The following is an 18,342-nucleotide window of genomic DNA, read 5'->3' as shown; positions in this document are numbered from 1 at the left end:
GTGATGCAAACAAGCTGAGTCCTTAGAACAGGGTGGGAGTGGACACTGCAGCACCAACGTGGGGAAATCCTGACGGGCCAAGCTGCGGATGACACAGATCACTTCTGTTTACACTCCATCACCTAGAACTCTGTCCCACTGTCCTATGTAAACACGGGCGACACTGGGAAATGTCATCTCGCTTATGTCCGTGAAGAAGAGAAAACTCATATGGTAAACAGCTCTGGCACACCAGCGGATGTAAAACATAATAAAATCTGATAAAAGAATGAAAGCCACAGAAGGAAAATGACATAATAAGTAGCTCTAAAGCTGTTGAAAAATGTGTTCAAATAGACGCCGCATATGCACAAACAAAAGGGGGCATTAAAAAGATGTAAATATCTTTCAACACAGTAGAGGATAATACTATATAAATTGTTAATTTTATTAGGGCATTATCTTCACATTTGACACTATTCAGACTTAGTAATAATATGGTAGATAGTGGATTCCATAATTTTCTTTTGTATACTACTACTCTGTTGGTAGCTGGATGACATTAAGATTTTTATATGAATATTTCAAATGAGACAAGAAATCACTTTTTTATCTTTATTTTTTGTTTTAGCTGATAGAGGAATGTTAACTCAAAAACAACACGGCTGCCCAAACTTGGTTATCTACTATTCTCCATAATATTCATAACCTCGATTTGAAAATTCCCTTCCCATTGTTACGAGGTTGCTAACATTCGACTTGCCAGTCACGAAGAGTAGGAAAAAAAAAAATCTAAGCTAAAATCTAAACACTTTTTAAAAATTTTGAAACTTTAAGTAAATGTCTGACAGAATAATAATGGTTTATCCTGTGATGGAGAGGAAGAGGCAAATATTTCTTTAAAGCACTTAATATATGAAAATGTATTTTAAAAGTATGTCCCACCAAACAATTGTTTCAGACTCAATGAAAATTTGTTAATTTTAAATTTGAACTTTAATTGTTCATATCTCCGTGAAAAGGAAAATATCTATTAATCTTCCAAACTTCTGGACCAGTTTAATAGGTATTCTGAGACTACAAGATACGTAAACTACTTGAAATAATTCTTATTTACAACTGCTTACTTTTGTGAGTAACTATTTTCTCAGTACCATGCAACTTAAGAACTATAAGCTTTAAACTACTCTGAGGATGGTTTCAGTCTACTCTTGTAAGTTCCAGCTTGTTTTTATGCTTTTTTTTTCCCGCCCCCCGAGATGGAGTCTGGCTCTGTCACCCAGGCTAGAGTGCAGTGGCGCAATCTCGGCTCACTGAATCCTCTACCTCCCGGGTTCAAGCGATTCTTCTGCCTCAGCCTCCTGCGTAGCTGGAATTACAGGTGCCCGCCACCACCACCAGCTAATTTTTGTATTTTTAGTAGAGACAGGGTTTCACCATATTGGCCAGGCTGGTCTCAAACTCCTGACCTTGTGATCCGCCCGCCTCGGCCTCCCAAAATGCTGGGATTCCAGCCTGTTCTTGAATCTTCCTTACCTTACAGCAATCTTCCTTCCCAACCGCCTGCCCTCAGACCACAATCTCCAACATCACCATGCAAACAGTAGCCTCTCGGAGGCTACTTAACAGGTTCACCCCATTGCAAATAAATCGAGAGATAGAGAGATTCACCTTCTTGTGGTCCTGCGTCTGTGACTGAACTCTGACTGACACACATAAAGTTATTATCACTTTAATTTTATAGTCATCGGTAAATGTCTTACATTAAATAATGCTGTCCTATACATTGACTATCATGCCTGTTTATGTGGATTTTATAAGCCACCATTTAAAACTACATAAAATCTAAAACTACAAGCTTGCCCACTTTAGCAGGCATAAATAAAATAATCCCCAATGAACCATACTAATGTAACTGCCTCCCCTTGGGTATGGACAGGACCTGTGATATAGCAGAATAGCGTTCCCACAATTACATTACCTTCTATGGCAAATATTTGCAAACATAAAGTCCCTAATCTATTAACTCTGAGTTACTTAAATGAGAGATTATCCTGGATTCGCCTCATCTAATCAGGTAAACATTTTAAAAGAAGTGTCAAGAAAGTCATCCTAGTGACCTGGAATAAAGCAAACAGCCATGCTGTGAACGGCCTACAGATGGTGCTCCATGGCTAGAACCTGGTGTTGGCTGCAAAGAACTGAGAGCAACACAAGCAGGAAGAAAACAGGAAACTCTTTCCCACAACTACAAAATGCTGAATTCTGCCTGTAACTTGAATGAGTTGTGAAGAGGACCCAGAGATCCAGATGAGAACGCACCCTGACGTTACCTTATTTTTAGCCTCCTAAGACCCTTAACAGAGACAGAATCCAGCTATACCATGCCCAGATTTCTGACATCTAGAAACCAGGAGATAAGAAATGGGTGCTATTTTAAGCCACTGAATTGTGGCAATTTTTTATGCATCAATATAAAACTAATATACCCACAAACCACCCTTGCACTTTATATCCTATTTCTCAATGCTTAAAGTGGATTATTCATCTTAAGGGAGAGGAGATAAGAGGGATGGGAAGATAAATTGCAAAGCGGTTTTATTAGCTACGCCACACAAAGAGATAGGATTTTTTAGAACAGGATATCTTATATACAATCCATGAATGATAACATCTCAGAAGAAAACCATAAGATAACAGGGTTGGTAAATCACTACAGTACTTAACCTCATGCAGTAATTGTGTAGTGATACCCCTCCAGGTCCATAAGAAAATGCTGGGAAGTTCTTATCTCCAAGATCTCTGAAGCTAGACTTCTGCTTAGCTGTTCTTATTGCTGCTGTTTTTCCATTTCCATCTTAGGTATGAAGGCCTACTTAAAAAATGATTTTTACCTCTATTTGCTAATGGTTTTGATCATTTATATCCAGAAAGCATACATTATTGATATATGTTATCAGAGAACTATAAATTATTATAAATCAACGTTGGCTTATATTTCATAAAATGACCCACAGCTGAAAAAGTCCGTAAGAAATTTAGCTAAAGTTAATACTTCTAAACAAAAGGCTCCTCAGAACAAATAATCAAACGTTGCTAAACTTCTACAAGATTCTTCAGACAGATGCAATATCCCAACAGTTATGAAATATTACAAACATGAAAAGATTTATCTGATTCATAAAAATATCAAAACATCAGGAAATTGGTTTGAGACCTTCGAAGTAAAACATGAGAGAAACGAAGGTTACCATTAACTGCCTAACAATTTCTCATTTTAAGACTATAATACTGTAATCCCAGCACTCTGGGAGGTCAAGGCAGGGGGATCACTTGAGCCCAGGAGTTCAAGGCCATCCTGGACAACACAGGGAGACTTCGTCTCTACAATACAAAAAAATTAGCTAGGCATGGTGGCACGTGCCTGTGGTCCCAGCTACTGGGGAGGCTGAGGTGGGAGGATCACTTAAGCCTGGGAGGTCAAGGTTGCAGTGAGCTGCGATCCCCCACCACTGCACTCCAGCCTGGGCAACAGAGCAAGACCGTGTCTTAAAAAAAAAAAAAAAAAAAAAAAAAAAAAAAAAATTAGCCTGGCATGGTGGTACATAAGCCAAGGAGGCAAGAGTTTGCAGTAAGCCAAGATCACACCACTATACTCCAGCCTGGGCAACAGAGTGAGACACCGTTCCAAAAAAAAAAAAAAAGACTGCAATGCTGTCAATACTGTCACCTACTTACCTAATCAAGGAGAAATCTTACAAAAATTTTTCAAAATCACCCTCCATCCTCTTTATCTATGTGTGTTCCTTTAATCTCTTTGCCAAAACTCCAAACTTAAATGGCCCTTAACATGATTTAGCAGCGCTTCACTGCTTTCTGAGTCAATTTACCTGTTTCCACAGTAGCTATTTAAAATTATAATAAAATGTTGGCCGGGCGCAGTGGCTCACACCTGTAATCCCAGCACTTTGGGAGGCCGAGGCGGGTGGATCACGAGGTCAGAAGATCGAGACCATCCTAGCTACCACGGTGAAACCCCGTCTCTACTAAAAATACAAAAAAAAATTAGCCGGGCATGGTGATGAGTGCCTGTGGTCCCAGCTACTCGGGATGCTGAGCCAGAAGAATGGCATGAACCCGGGAGGCGGAGTTTGCAGTGAGCCAAGACTGCGCCACTGCACTCCAGCCCAGGTGACAGAGCAAGACTCCATCTCAAAAAAAAAAAAAAATTATAGTAAAATGTAAAAGTCAACAGTCCTTTAAACAATCCAAATAGGTTAGACTTTAGTGCACTAAGAGCTCCATATCTTAGTATTTAAAAGTAAGTAAATAAAAGTTTATTTCTTCATTGTGAGCTGTCAGGGAGGCTGCTCACCCTGGTCACTCAGGGACCCAGGCTGATACAAAATACACCATCTCAAACATTCCCAGTCAGCATGAGACAGGAAAAGAGAATACGGCACGCAATGATGCTGCAAGCTTCTGCCTAGCAATGACACACAACACATCTCCTTGCATCTCACAGGCTAAAGTAAGTCATGTGGCCATGCTGAGTTCAAAATATTAGGCAAGCTAAATCCTACCTGCTAGGGTCTGAATGTTTGTATCCCCACAAAATTCTTATGTTGAAACCTTATCACCATTGTGATGATACGAGGAACGTGGGGCTTTTGTTTTGATGACAAAACAAAAAATCCATAGGTTCAAGGGAGCTCGCTCGTCCTTTCAATCATGTGAAGACAGGGAAGGGGCCATCACTGAGAAGGTGGGCCTCACAAGACACCGATCTGAGGTCACCTTGATCTTGGACTTCCCAGCCCCCAGAACTGTGAAAAAAAAATTTGTATTGTGTATATGCTGCCCAGTTGATGGTTACGGCAGTCTGAATGGCCTAAGACACTACCATATGTATGGGGAAAAACGAAGTATCTACGAACAACCCTAAAAACTACCACATTCCCATATAAGGGTAATGCTACCAGCTGTTCTCCAATTCCCATTCCTTCCTCCTACCTTCTCAGTCACCTGACACTAGATTCTTTATTTTCATTTCAGCTTCTTCTCCAGCTACCACCACTTAACTCTCTCTTCCCATTCACAGCAAATTGTTTGAGAAGTAGTGTTGGCTGCCTCCAATTCCTCACAACCCACTCATTAATTAACCTACCACATTCTAGTTCCCACTGTAACACTGCAGTGGAGCTGTTCTTGCTAAATCCAAAGAACTGTTCAGTTGTTATTTAACCTCTCAGTAGTCACCACTTACCACTCTTGAACTCTGCTTGGAACATTCTCCTCCTGTGACATCCAAACTTCTCCTGTGTTTCCTTGTAAGCTCCTCCAGCAGCAAAGTCCAAAGTTATCACTGTTGACCTCTCCTTGGAACATTCTCTTCCTGTGACATCCAAAATTTTGCTGCATTTCCTTCTAAGCTCCTCCACCAACAAAGTCCAAGGATCTTTTGCAAGCATCCCTTTTACAGCACACTGAAATATTGGTATCCTTGAGGCATTTGCATTAGGTCCTCTATTTTTCACTGTATGTGCTCTGGCTGGGTGATTTTTATCCACCACCATGAATTCATTTCCCATTTAGGCTAATGATTTTCAAATCTATTTTATCTTCAGCCCAGATCAAAGCTTCATCTCCACATATTCTGCTTTCCAAACATCTCAGTTTAGATTTCACACAGGCATCTCATACATTCTCAAAGGTGAACATGTTATCTTCCTTCCAAAATCTCCTTCTCCTGTTTCCTATTTCAATAATAGAATTTCCCTTTTATCAAGAAATGTCGTCATCACCCTTGTCTCATTTGCTCTCATTCCACACACAACCAATTACCAAGTACTATCTAGTCTGGCTCCTAAACAGCTCTGAAATCCAGGTATTTTTCTTCATTCTCACTGCCACAACTAATTTCAAGTCATCATTACCTTTCACCTTGACATCTGCAGAAGCCTCTTCTCCAGTCTTGCATCCCCACCTAAGCTATTCTCCACAGCACAGCCAAAGCAATCCTTCTCAGTAAAAACCTCACCTTGTCACTCCCAAGATAAAACCCTGCAATTCTCCCCACTGATTTCAGGATCAAGTTCAGATCCAGATTCCTTAACATGGCTTAAGACGAGTCTTCAAGATTTGACCCTCACTTCCAACCTGGCCTCAACCACTATTCCCCCACCCTAAGTTTAGTATATTCTAAACTTAGCCATATCAAGTTCTGAGTTCTCTGAACTTGCTGGACCTTTACCAGTGCTGCTTTTCTTGGCCTAGAGCTCTCGCCCTCTTCACTGGGTTATTTCCTATGATTAGCTCTTTAGTTTTCAGCTCACACCAATATGCTAGTATAGCACCCATTATTTCCCAGTTTATTCTCCCCTCCCATATTACATTATAACTGCCTGATTTTCTGTCTGAATCTCCCACTGAGCAATGAGCAGTAGGATACATCAGGGATAATGGCCACCTTATTCATCACTCTACCTTCAAAATCCAGCACAGTACCTATCTAACATGTAGTATTCACCAATAAATATTTGTTGAAAAAAAAATGACAGCTCACATATTGGAGAAACTTCAATAACTTGGCACTCTGTTCCATAACATGTGCCATATTTTAGGAAAATGATATTCAAATATATTTATTTTGTACTGCTTACATCAATAATAGTATTTCTATGTAAAAATCATCAAAAGATACATAATATGAAAAACATTTACAACATGCTAAGAAATCAACAGCCAAACAGCAATCAAACATAAAAGGTTTGTCTACTTTGGGGTTCTGCCATAACTATAATGGCACAGACATCAAATCAAAGAAGTCTCTGTACTCAACAAGTTTCTACTTTAGTAAGAATCAGTAAAACACAGCATACAGTTCCCTGGGATCATCTATTTACTGTGTCATGATGGAACCCTGTGAAAATCCAAAAACAAAGATTATGAACTATGTAGGGAAATGCTATGAGGCTAACTCAACTTAACAGAAGTAACTTTTCAAGGAAAAGGAATACAGAGAAAGGGGAAGTAATACAACAAGTACCCTCCCATTCCTTTTTAAAAGTTTGCAGAGTATTTTGTTTATTACTCTTATAACACGTACCTTGAACACAAGAGTCTGCCAGTAATGACTATACTTAGACCAATAACTTCTTATGTCGTTTCTCATGAGTTACGGTGGTTATAACACCTATGAAGTTCTTTGAAAACTACAGCACTGTACAAAAGTAGCTTACTGATTTAATTTATGGCTTTGGAGATTAGGTATTTGAAACAGGCAAAAATAATGAGAGTGTAAATTTAATTGCCATTTGATAGTCAAATAAAAGAGCTTACACAGCTCAGCCACAATTAGTTTTTGTTATTCCCTACGGATCATATAACTCAATTAAATTGTTGAAAATTAATGTTATTTAGGCTTCTTTATGATAAGAAAGTTGTAATCAAATCAAAGCAGGACTGTTACCATGAGTCAACTTCTAAAACATAAAATTAGCTTTGATATATAGAGAAACTACCTAAATCATTCTATTACCATATTTTATATAATCTTAAAAATCTAGAAAGGATCTAAAAAAGTCTACTTTAGCAGTTTCTAGGCACTTTTAGAATCTGATAAAAATTATAGCTATGCCAGAAAAACACATTTATTCCATAAATGAAAAATGTATGTAATTTCAGAGAACTAATGGGAAACTTTTCCTGTGTTTACCAGGTTCAGAAATCCTGATCTTGTTCAACCCTCTCATTTTACATTTGAGGAAAACTGCCGCTCCAAACTGTTAAGTGACTTTACCAAGAACACAGAATTTAAATCAAAGGAACTAGAATCCACTTTTCTTTTTCTAGAACCTGTATAAGGTCCTTAACACTTTGTAAGTCACCATTTTATTTCACCCCTGTAATCTCAGCAATGGGAGGCCGAGGTGGGCGGGTCACCTGAGGTCAGGAATTTGAAGCCAGCGTGGCCAACATGATGAAACCCAGTCTCTACTAAAAATACAAAAATTGGCCAAGTGTGGTGGTACACACTTGTAATCCCAGCCACTTGGGAGGCTGAGGCACGAGAATCACTTGAACCCAGGAGGCAGAGGTTGCAGTGAGATGAGATCGTGCCACTGCACTCCAGCCTGGGTGACACAGTGAGACTCTGTCTTTAAAAAAGAAATAAATAATAATTAATTAATTAAAAAAAGATCAGCTACAAAAAGACAGAGGAAAGAATCATGATAGTCATGAAACAGTATGAAAGTGGTGAAAGAACAGGGGATGGGCGCAGGGTAGGAGGGTAAGACCCTGACAGCATAAATTCTTGTAATGAAGCATGAGAACATAGTAACATAAACTCTGGTACGAGGAAACCTTGTTTTTAGTCCCAGCTTTGTTATTTAGCCTGAAACCTGACTTTCCTGCTCTAACATTCTATAATGCAGTATTTTTAAAAATCATATTCTACAGTTACTATTCTCTTATGATTTACACTATGCTCCAACATCTAAGCATGCGACTCATGTGGCTGTCAGTGGAAACCCAAGCTGAATTAGAGGGTCATTAAGGGAGGAGACCAACCCTCATATTGTCTTATGCCCAATTTCTGCCTCCAAAGAAAAAAGAAGTAAAAACTAAAAGGCAGAAATGAAATCCACAGGCAGACAGCCCGGCGTCACACCCTGGGCCTGGTAGGTAAAGACCGACCCCTGACCTAATCCCCGTCCTGTTCTGTTCGGTTCTAATTCCTGGTGCTGGTGCACGCAGCCTCCAGTCACGAACCCCCCGCTTGCTCAATCGATCATGACCCTCTCACACGGACCCCTTTTGAGTTGTAAGCCCTTAAAGGGGACAGGAAATGCTCACTCGGGGAGCTTGGTTTTTGGAGACGTGAGTCTGCCGATGCTCCCAGCTGAATAAAGCCCCTTCCTTGTACAATTCGGTGTCTGAGGGGTTCTTGTCTGTCCTGCTACACCTAATTATGATAGTATTCAACCTTGATTCAGTCATCCTTCCTCCTCACAAATGCTCCAAGAGGAAAAATGTACAGCAAACCATGGCAAGAAACAGCACAACTACTTCATTTTTATAAGTATGAGAAAAACTTTTATTCCCCTTGAAAATTCTAAAAACGTGGACCAATCAGCATTCTCTCTTCCTTAAGGGAGGTCCCATTTTCTTTTCCTTAATCTTAACTCACAGTCCAAGGAATGGGTAGAGTGCAGCCTGGGTGACACAGCAAGACTGCGTCTCAAAAAATAAAATAAAATAAGAAATAAGTACTTTAAAAGCATTCATATTGAAAACACATTGTATGCAGCAAATATATCTGAGGTATAAATTACTCTTCCACCCATTCCTTGGACTAACAATTTTTAAGGTACATATTAAATTTTTTCCCAATCTTTTTCCTACAATTTTTTGATTCATACATTATTTAACCGAGAGCTTCAATTCACTCAACAAAAACACTTATTTCAATAAAAGGAACACATGGAAAATTCTCTTCCAAACACACACAGATATTTTTTAATACTAATCACTGAGATTAAAGGATCAGGGAGGGCTACATCTACCTCAACAAGCTCCTACTGATATTTAATGTCTAATTGACAAATAGGGTTATATAGCTAGTTATTAAAACACAGTGTAGAAGGAGAATTCTGGAGTAAAATTGTAAACATACAAGTTGTACAATCGTGCGCAACACTCTTAACTCAACAACACCTCCCTTAGTAAGGTGATATTAGATTAAAAAAATCAGAAATCCAATCTGAAATGTCCTAAACAATAAGGAAAGTTATTAACTCACAAAGCAAGAAGTTAAGAGAGCAATTACAAGGCTAAGACATGTCATCAACTACCCAGTTCTTCCCATTTTTCAACGCCGGTTTTTGCCCTCAGGCTTGTACTTTCGAGGTAATAAGGCGGTTTCAGCAACCCAAGCGTCACATTCTCATACACACAGTCCAAAGACAGGTTAAGAAAATTTCCCTTCCTTGTGTGTCCTCCGTAAAGAAGGAGGAAACTTCCCCAAAGTCATGTACAACTGTATCATCTACTCACGTCTAAAACAATAATTTGCAAGATGCTGAAACAATGATGATCTTTAATACGAATTATTGCTTGGGGCTGCTAAGTGTCGCAGCTTCTCTCAATACTTAAGCCAAACCAACCTACTGTGATGGTTCATCACAACCATCATGCAAAGATACTGTGAAAATTATATGTGACTGTCTTAGTTCCTTTGGGCTGCTATAACAAATTACCATAAACTAGGGAGCAACGGAAAATTTCTCACAGTTCTGGGTACTGGAAGTCCAAGATCAGAGTTACAGCATGGTCGGCTTCTGGTGAAAGCCCTTCTTAACTGCAGATTGCTCACACAGCTATCTTCTCACCACTGTATCCTCAGTTGGTAGAAAGAGGACCAGAGAGTTCTGGGGTCCCATTTATAAGGGCACTAATATAATTCATGAGGGCTCCACCCTCAGGACCTAATCACTTCCCAAAGGCCCCACCTCCTAATACTTTCTCAAAGTTAGGATTTCAACCTATAAATTTTGTGGGAACATAAACATTCAATCTATGACAATAATCCAACTAAGTCAAATGCCTAGCATCCTGTGTGCTTATAGCTTGTTTTATTTTTCTTTTTCTGATATAATTTAAGCCTTATTATCAACCACCAAGTTCATTAAATTCAGTAAGTTATCCTGAGGTATTTCATTCAATTTAATATTTAATATGAATAGCAAAAAGATTTCACAATGTATGACCTTTAGTTTTACTGCAAAACTCCTAGAAACTAACTTGCCAATGGTTTATCTGTTTCCAAGCAGAGAAAACTCTGTACCAAAATATTTCCAAAAGTTGAATCAAATCACAATGACAACAATGTTATGCCGTCCCTAAAAATTATACTGCTAAAATAACAAGTATTTCCATTAAATAAAATCAGTGTTACAACTTACCTAACCTAAAGTGCACTTTCCATTACATTATAGGTACTTGAGTTCTCATGGTAACATAAAGCTGAAAGAAAATTTATTTTTCACCTTCAAATATCAAACTTGGTAGGCATCTTTACAAGATTAACCAAAATTTTAATAATAATAAATATACCAGTAAATAATTCATTTTATTTTTAACTTTTTTCTGTTCATTAAATAACAGGATGCTATCATATCTTAAGACTTTTATAAGAGATTTCAAAACACTCTCTAAACTTCTTGTTGACTTTGTGCCTTCCAACACTAAAAAGAAATAAGAGACAGGCCAACTGGGAGGTAGGCAGGCAGGCAAACAGATACCAATTACCATGAAAAATTATTCTTCCGGGCCAGGTGCAGTGGCTCAGGCCTGTAATCCCCACACTTTAGGGAAGCCGAGGTGGACGGATCACCTGAGGTCGGGAGTTCGAGACCAGCCTGACCAACACGGAGAAACCCCATCACTACTAAAAATACAAAATTAGCTGGGCATGGTGGCATATGACTATAATCCCAGCTACTTGGGAAGTTGAGGCAGGAGGACCGCTTGAACCCGGGAGGCAGAGGTTGAGGTGAGCCACGTTTGCACCATTGCACTCCAGCCTGGGCAACAAGAGCAAAACTCCACGTCCTGGAAAAAAAAGAAAAAATTATTCTTCTGAATAACATTTTTGAAGCCTTAACATTCAATCAATTTATATATGCCTTACTTATCTATGTAAAAAAAAAAAAAAACAGTAATATTTGTTGTAAAATAGAAAGTCCATGCACAACTCCCCAAGAAATTATATGAAGCCAGCATCCCTGTGTACTATCTGCAAAATACAGGGCAAGAACTACAAAGATATATTATACCGGCAAGTGATTAGATAAAAAATGATGTGCTAGAATGTTAAAATTTGTATTCCATAAAACAGCACTGTTAACAGCAATGAGAAAACAGATGGGCCAGATGGGCAGAGGGAAGGATCAAGAGTTCCCTTTCAGATATGCTCAGTTTGAGAAGCTGCAGAAATCTTGCCCAACAGATAGAAACAAAGACTGGATACAGACCAGGAGAAATATCCATTTGTTACACACATACACACATGTTATGTAACAAATAAACCTTTGTTCATGTACTTGTTTTCCAGCTGGGGAACACAATATTCCTACACTTAACGAAAAGTCAATTTTCTATCCTGGTGGGATTAGCAAGATACTCCTGGAGGGATTCTTACGGAGATGAGCAATCTATAGTCTGACATGCCCAATATCAGAGATATTTGATAGTCTGAGATAGTCTGATACGCCAAATAAACCCTGAAGATCACTGAAACAATCCACGGCAGTCACAGGCATAACAGATCACACTCACATCTAAAGTCAATGAGTATTTAGGCCTAAAGAGGGAGAGAACAAAAAAGTAAATGCAGCAAAGGTTAAGAGTTGATCACTCTTTAGCTCAAGTTATGTTTCCACTCTTTCCCCTTCTCTGTGCCTTATGTGTGGAACAGGGCACATATATGGGACTAAACGTGCTAGTGGTGTATGTGAAGAAAAATACCCTGAAAATGTTGTCTTTTGACCAAGCTCCTATCTCTTACGTAGACAGACAATTCCTCATGGGTTTCTAACACAACTTGTTAGTGTAGGGACTGATTGACTTGTTCTAGACCATCTTTTCAAGGATATTTGCATATAGCACACAGTCAAAGAAGACAGAGTCCTCCTCCAGAAAAATGAGTGTTTACTTTTGAGTAAAATAAAGATAACATCTCCCTTCAGGGAAGAGGTCAAATAAGCGTACAGCCCATTTTCACAGACCTCGGTTTCTTAAATGGAAGGTTCCTCTCCCGCAGTGTAATTCACTACATGAGTGGGCATCACCTAGCCCCCTTCATGTTGTTCAATGTGAACTGAAGCTCAAAGAACCAGTACAAATGCTGAGTAATAAACTATCTATTGCTGTGGACATTAGTTGCTTTAAAGGAAATAATATTTAATAGTTATGACAGCAATACTTAGCACCAAGGATTTTTAAGTCAGACAGATAGATGGTCCAGTTACAACTCAGCCTCTAATTGTATGACATCAGGTATATGACAAACTCTGAATCTTAGTTTGCTTGTTTTAAAATATAAAACCTATATCTTGCATATTATGTATACGTGGGTGTAACATATAATACGCATATAACATATAAAATATACAACTATACGTACATAAAGACTATTCTATTGCTATAATAAACTCTCCTTCATCTGTGACACAAGAATCCCATGTCTTCTGCCGTCATCCATGACACTGTGGCATTCCTGACAAGCAGCTTTGGCTATTTCCAATCATGCTTCAAGGGGTAGTCATACATATAATCTAACCTAAGTGAAATAACTGCCTGCACCGATATATTCTGTGCATATATGCATACATATCAATGCATAACTACCATGATTTCCTGTGTGATGACTGCCAACTTTTTCTTCCACTTAAGTTCTCTGCTTAAAGGTAACATCCATTGCTTACCTCCCTCCTCTCCCCTTTTATCATTCGCTAAGATAGGAAAGTCTCCCTTTCACAAATGTGCCATGAAAACTAACTGGATATTACACATCTCAATATAAAATGCACTTAAAAACATTAATTACATATAGAAGTTATGTCAAAGGCAATTGAAATATGTTTTATTTAGTCCATTTATCGCTTAGAAAATATTTATAAGCTGTTCAATTTTTCATACTGCATATTCACTATTCATCAGGGCCTATCAGCTACTCATATTCTTTGCAGATAAGATAAATTATTATAACAGCTGCTTTTGATGATGGCAAAGTCAATAAGTGTACTAGAAATAATTACAGAATTGGAGCTCTTTTCACATTATCAGAAGAGGTCATTATAAATTAAAACAATTCTAAGTGAAGCTGATTAACTGGTAAGTGTTAATGATGTAAGAAAGAGAGAAACTGTCAAAATAAAAGAAACACAAGATGCACTAGATAGGCAAATGATACACTACTAAAAAGCCAAAGTCTCCCAGAAACTCACATCACTTAACATCAGTGAGGATTCAGAAATTAGTTTTTAATGACTATATTCAATGTAATTAAGAAAAGTGACTATAAAAGTCTCCAATCTTCTTTGCCTATTCACTTAACTCTCTCAACCACATTCTCAAATAGGGAATATAACAAAACATTGTTTTTAATGAATGAAAATGTCTTCATGAAGAAGCATACGTGGATGTGTATAAACATACACATAATACATACATACACACACACACACAGAAATCCATGGGATATCACCAAGTCTTCTATGATACAAAATCTCTTCCTGGGAAATTTTCAAACAACATAAGAGAATTTGGAATTCTCAGTGCTTCATATTAAGCAACAGACTATTCCAGAGAGCATATAATTTATTATTATAAAGTTAGTTTCTTTAGCAAAAAAAAAATTTTAAAAACCCTTACCACATTTCAGAATCTCATTATACTAACGCTTTCATTTAAATGAGGAATATATAGTAATAGCTACCACTTAGTGACCATTTGTTACATCCTAGGCATTGCACTAAGCATTTTATATACAGTCTTTATATGCATATAGTTATATATTTTACATGTTATATACATGTATACATAATACCTGAGATATGAGTATTTATATTTTAAAACAAGCAAACTAAAATTCAGAGAGTTCGTCATTTGCCTGTCATAAAATTAGAGGCTGACTTGTAACTGGACCATCTATCTGTATGACTTAAAAATCCATCCATGGTGGTATCACTGTCATAACCATTAAATATTATTTCCTTTAAATCAACTAATGTACATTCCTGATTCCAGGCTCAACTTTAAGACTTCAATTTGGCTTCCTCTCTACAAGGAAGAAAAACACTCTTCATGCTAAATTAGCTACTTTGGTACATATGTCAATAATATTTATTATATTAATAGTAAATTAAGCTTCAACTGCTACACTGTCAGGTTTCATAGTGTCAAATCTTATCATAGGCATCAGGTTTTAAAGTCAGCAAAATAGAAAGAGACCACATACTGTCAAAACAACCCTAGGCTATCACTAGGAAAACACCACATTGGTGACCAACCACTTAATGTTTCCAATATAAGAGTGTTTCCCTTCCAATACTGGAAGAGATCACAGTTTGTGAACTTAGTACCAGATACAGAATGGCCTATATTTCAGAGATACGCATGCTTATTGAGTAAAGTATCAGAACACCAACCATTTAACAAACTATAGAAACGATCGCTGAAAGTAGAGTCTTGAAAACATCAACTATTTAAGCTCTTACTTTGTTCTTCCTTTCCTTCAGTAAAATACATATACACTGTAATACCATCATAAATTGAAATCAAGCGCTCCTGCTTAGGAGGAATAAAACTAATTTTGCAAGAAAAACTTTTTTAATCTTCAACAATGTTCTCCCTGGTTTTTCATTTTAAAAATACATTTCATGAAAGTATTTTAATAGAAACAGATGTCACTGTAATTTAGATTTAATTATACTAAATCAACAAACGTTTTCACATATTAAAGTCATCTTATCATTGGAGATAACTCACACGCTGTAAGCATGTACACTTTTTAGATTTTTTCCCCCCCTTGCAAATCAAAAACAAAAATGTAAGCACCCTCCGACCTCTGCCCCAACCATGTGAAAGGGCCCCTCTTCTCCACCAAGGGCATATTCCCAAGATTACCTGAAAAACCACCTCGGGCTACCATGGGAAAAGTGGGCTAGACATGCTCATTATACCCTCCTTCTTTTTGGAATTCGGGAAAAGCCAACCAGCATTAACATCAACACAGACCTTAGGTCTGATAAGAAACATTTACAATCTACTCTCTCTGAAGTCTGCCACCTGGAGGCTTCATGTGGCTAATAAAACCTTGGTCTCCACATTCCTTTCTATTAGTAACAATTCTTTCAACCAACAGCCAATCAGAAAATTTGTAAATCTACCAATGACCTGGAAGCCCCTCCCGCTTTGAGTTGTCCCACCCTTCCAGATCAAACCAATGCAGATCTTACACGTATTGATCAGTGTATTATGTCTCTCTAAAATGTATAAAAGCCAGCTATACCCTGACCACCTTGGGAACATGCCATCAGGACCGCCAGAGGCTGTGTCACCAGTGCATCCTTAACCCTGACCAAAAAAAAAAAAAAATTGAGGGCTGTCTTAAACACTTTGGGGTTCACACCCTTCAAAAGAAAACTGGCGTGGTCCTAGGGATCTTCCTAGGAGAGAAAACATCACAATTTCCATGGAATTCTTCATCATCTTTTATTGCCCTTTGCTTTGGTAATCCAGAAAAAGCTGTCTACTTTTTCTTCACTTTTCTACCTTTCTCGTGAACTACTAAATCTAAAACTCTCGGAATATGGTATACAAACACCAAGTGCTAAAAAATATATCATTAATTTATATTTGTAAATACAATTTCAATTGAACAGTGGTTATCTAAATCCCTTAGCAGAACTTCACCGATAATTTCATACGGCCTACTTTCATGTTAAAATTGAAAAGCTGAAGAGAGGTACGTTAGTTAATATTGAACGCACAGTATTTGTTTCAGACAAAGAATAAAGAGAAAGGGAAACAGAATTACTCGGCAAATGAGGATATTTTTTCACTGTCTCTACCCAGCTATTAAAAGTTTGTTAATATCTTAAACCCAATTCAGATTTTGAGCCCTGTGTAGGTGTACAACTTAACCAGAAAAAACTCTCTTCAATTGCATAAGCAGAGCGCGCTTACCAAAATGGTCCACAATTAGAAACCTTACCCACATTCCCGAAATAACTATTTTTGCTGAAGCAGCTAGATCAACTATCCATTATGGATAATTGGAACTTAAAAACACTACAACTACTTTAAATACAAACAATCACTTCAAACCTCACCCTCTTCAAGGTTCATGGTGGATTAAGACTGAAATCAGATTGAATGAACTTCAGAAATAAATCCGCATAAAATAAATGTCAGGTTATTTTCACAAGTATACACTGAGTTCAACATAAAGAAAACTAAACACACAGGACAACTTAAAACACACTCTCAATATGTTCTGTTGTACTTGCATAAAATAAATAATGTAAGCTTATTCTCACAAGTATACACGGAGTTCAACATAAACAAAAACAAACACACAGAGTAACTTAAAACACACTCTCGACAGGTTCTGTTGCTTCTTGAAATGGGTAATGAAGAGAACAGTAAGAAAATAAGGAACAAATAGTCCCTGCAGGCTTACAAATACTTCTAAAGGGTATTTTCACATCCAACACACCCCTTTTAGTGACACAATTGCTCCAAGCTGGGTTTCCAGCTGGGAATAAAAGCGTCCAGGGTCTGAAAGGTGTGAGATGCTCAGAAGCAGAGTCAAGTGCACGCTTTGCCGTGGTTTTTCAAGTCAGAACCCTGCTAACTCCACGTCCCGGAAAGGCCCCAGGGCCTCCCACCCACTGGGCTCCCGCCCCAGCGCCGGCACCGCCCACGCCGGCGGCCAGGCTGCCTAGCAACACGGCAGGGCTGCCTGGCAACGCGGCCCACCCCGGCGCGCCCCCGCCCACAGGGGAAGGCCAAGGGGATCCATTCTACCTCCTTTTTCTTCTGTCCTCCCCCGAGCTGGATGCAGAGCAGCAGCAGCAGCAGAAGGAAGGGAAAGCTCCCGGTGGGCAGGTACCGCAGCCGCCGCCCCGCTTGCCTACGGCGTGAAGGAGCGCCCCGGGCCCCCATCGCGGCAGGGCAGTGTCTCCTCCACGCGCGGTAGCCGTGCGCGCCCAGCTCCTACCGCGCACCACGCCTGCCCGGCCAGCCTCCGGGAGCCCACTGGCTGGGCCCTCCGGGGTGGCAGCGGCTTTGCTAGGGACACGGGCCGCGGCCGAGGACGCAGAGGAGGAGACTGACAGAGCATCCGGTTCACCGGGAGAAGACCTGGAAAGGCGCAGGATGGGGGCAGGAAGTGGGCGTGGCGAGGGAGCAAGGCTCCAGGGGCGCGGCGTGTGCTCCCGCCTGGAGCCTGTCTTTCCTGGACCCACGCTGGGGAGAGGGGCTGCCCTTTGGCCTTCGGACCTCAATCTGAGGCCATCCTGCTACTGAACCCAATTACTGGGTAGCCCAGCACTTTACCTGGGGCCTTGCACAGACAGACCTGAGTGCCTTCTTGGATGATGAAGGGGAAGCTTTGGGGAATGAGAACCTGGCCCCTGCGGTCCCCTGCAATCTCCATTCCCATTGCGATCGTGATTAGGAACATAGCTGTTCTCCTCCAGAGCCCTGGGAAACCATCTAACATACTCCAGAGCCCCCAATGCACAGAAGCCGTCTCAGAACTTCACAGCTCTTCCAGCCCCAACTGGAAGG

The 18,342-nt window shown here is 39.3% G+C and overlaps 1 protein-coding gene across 4 annotated transcripts in view; it reads right to left on the bottom strand.

Moving 5' to 3' along the window:
* Window positions 1–18,059, bottom strand: part of TUSC3 (tumor suppressor candidate 3) — a 309,006-nt gene extending 290,947 nt beyond the window's left edge. For 3 of the 4 annotated variants that reach the window (XM_073017954.1, XM_007961712.3, XM_007961715.3), the window contains exon 1: window positions 17,578–17,923. In XM_073017954.1, coding sequence (XP_072874055.1) covers window positions 17,578–17,715 — 138 coding nt within the window. In that variant the 5' untranslated portion in view covers window positions 17,716–17,923. Of the gene's footprint in view, window positions 1–17,577 lie in introns of all 4 variants that reach the window. The other variant, XM_007961713.3, reaches the window with a different exon arrangement.
* Between the last annotated feature and the right edge of the window lie 283 nt (window positions 18,060–18,342).

This window comes from Chlorocebus sabaeus, chromosome 8, assembly GCF_047675955.1.
Source record: "Chlorocebus sabaeus isolate Y175 chromosome 8, mChlSab1.0.hap1, whole genome shotgun sequence".
NCBI lineage: Eukaryota > Metazoa > Chordata > Mammalia > Primates > Cercopithecidae > Chlorocebus > Chlorocebus sabaeus.
The sequence above is the reverse complement of the archived record's forward strand: the minus strand, read 5'-3'. Positions and strand labels throughout refer to the sequence as shown.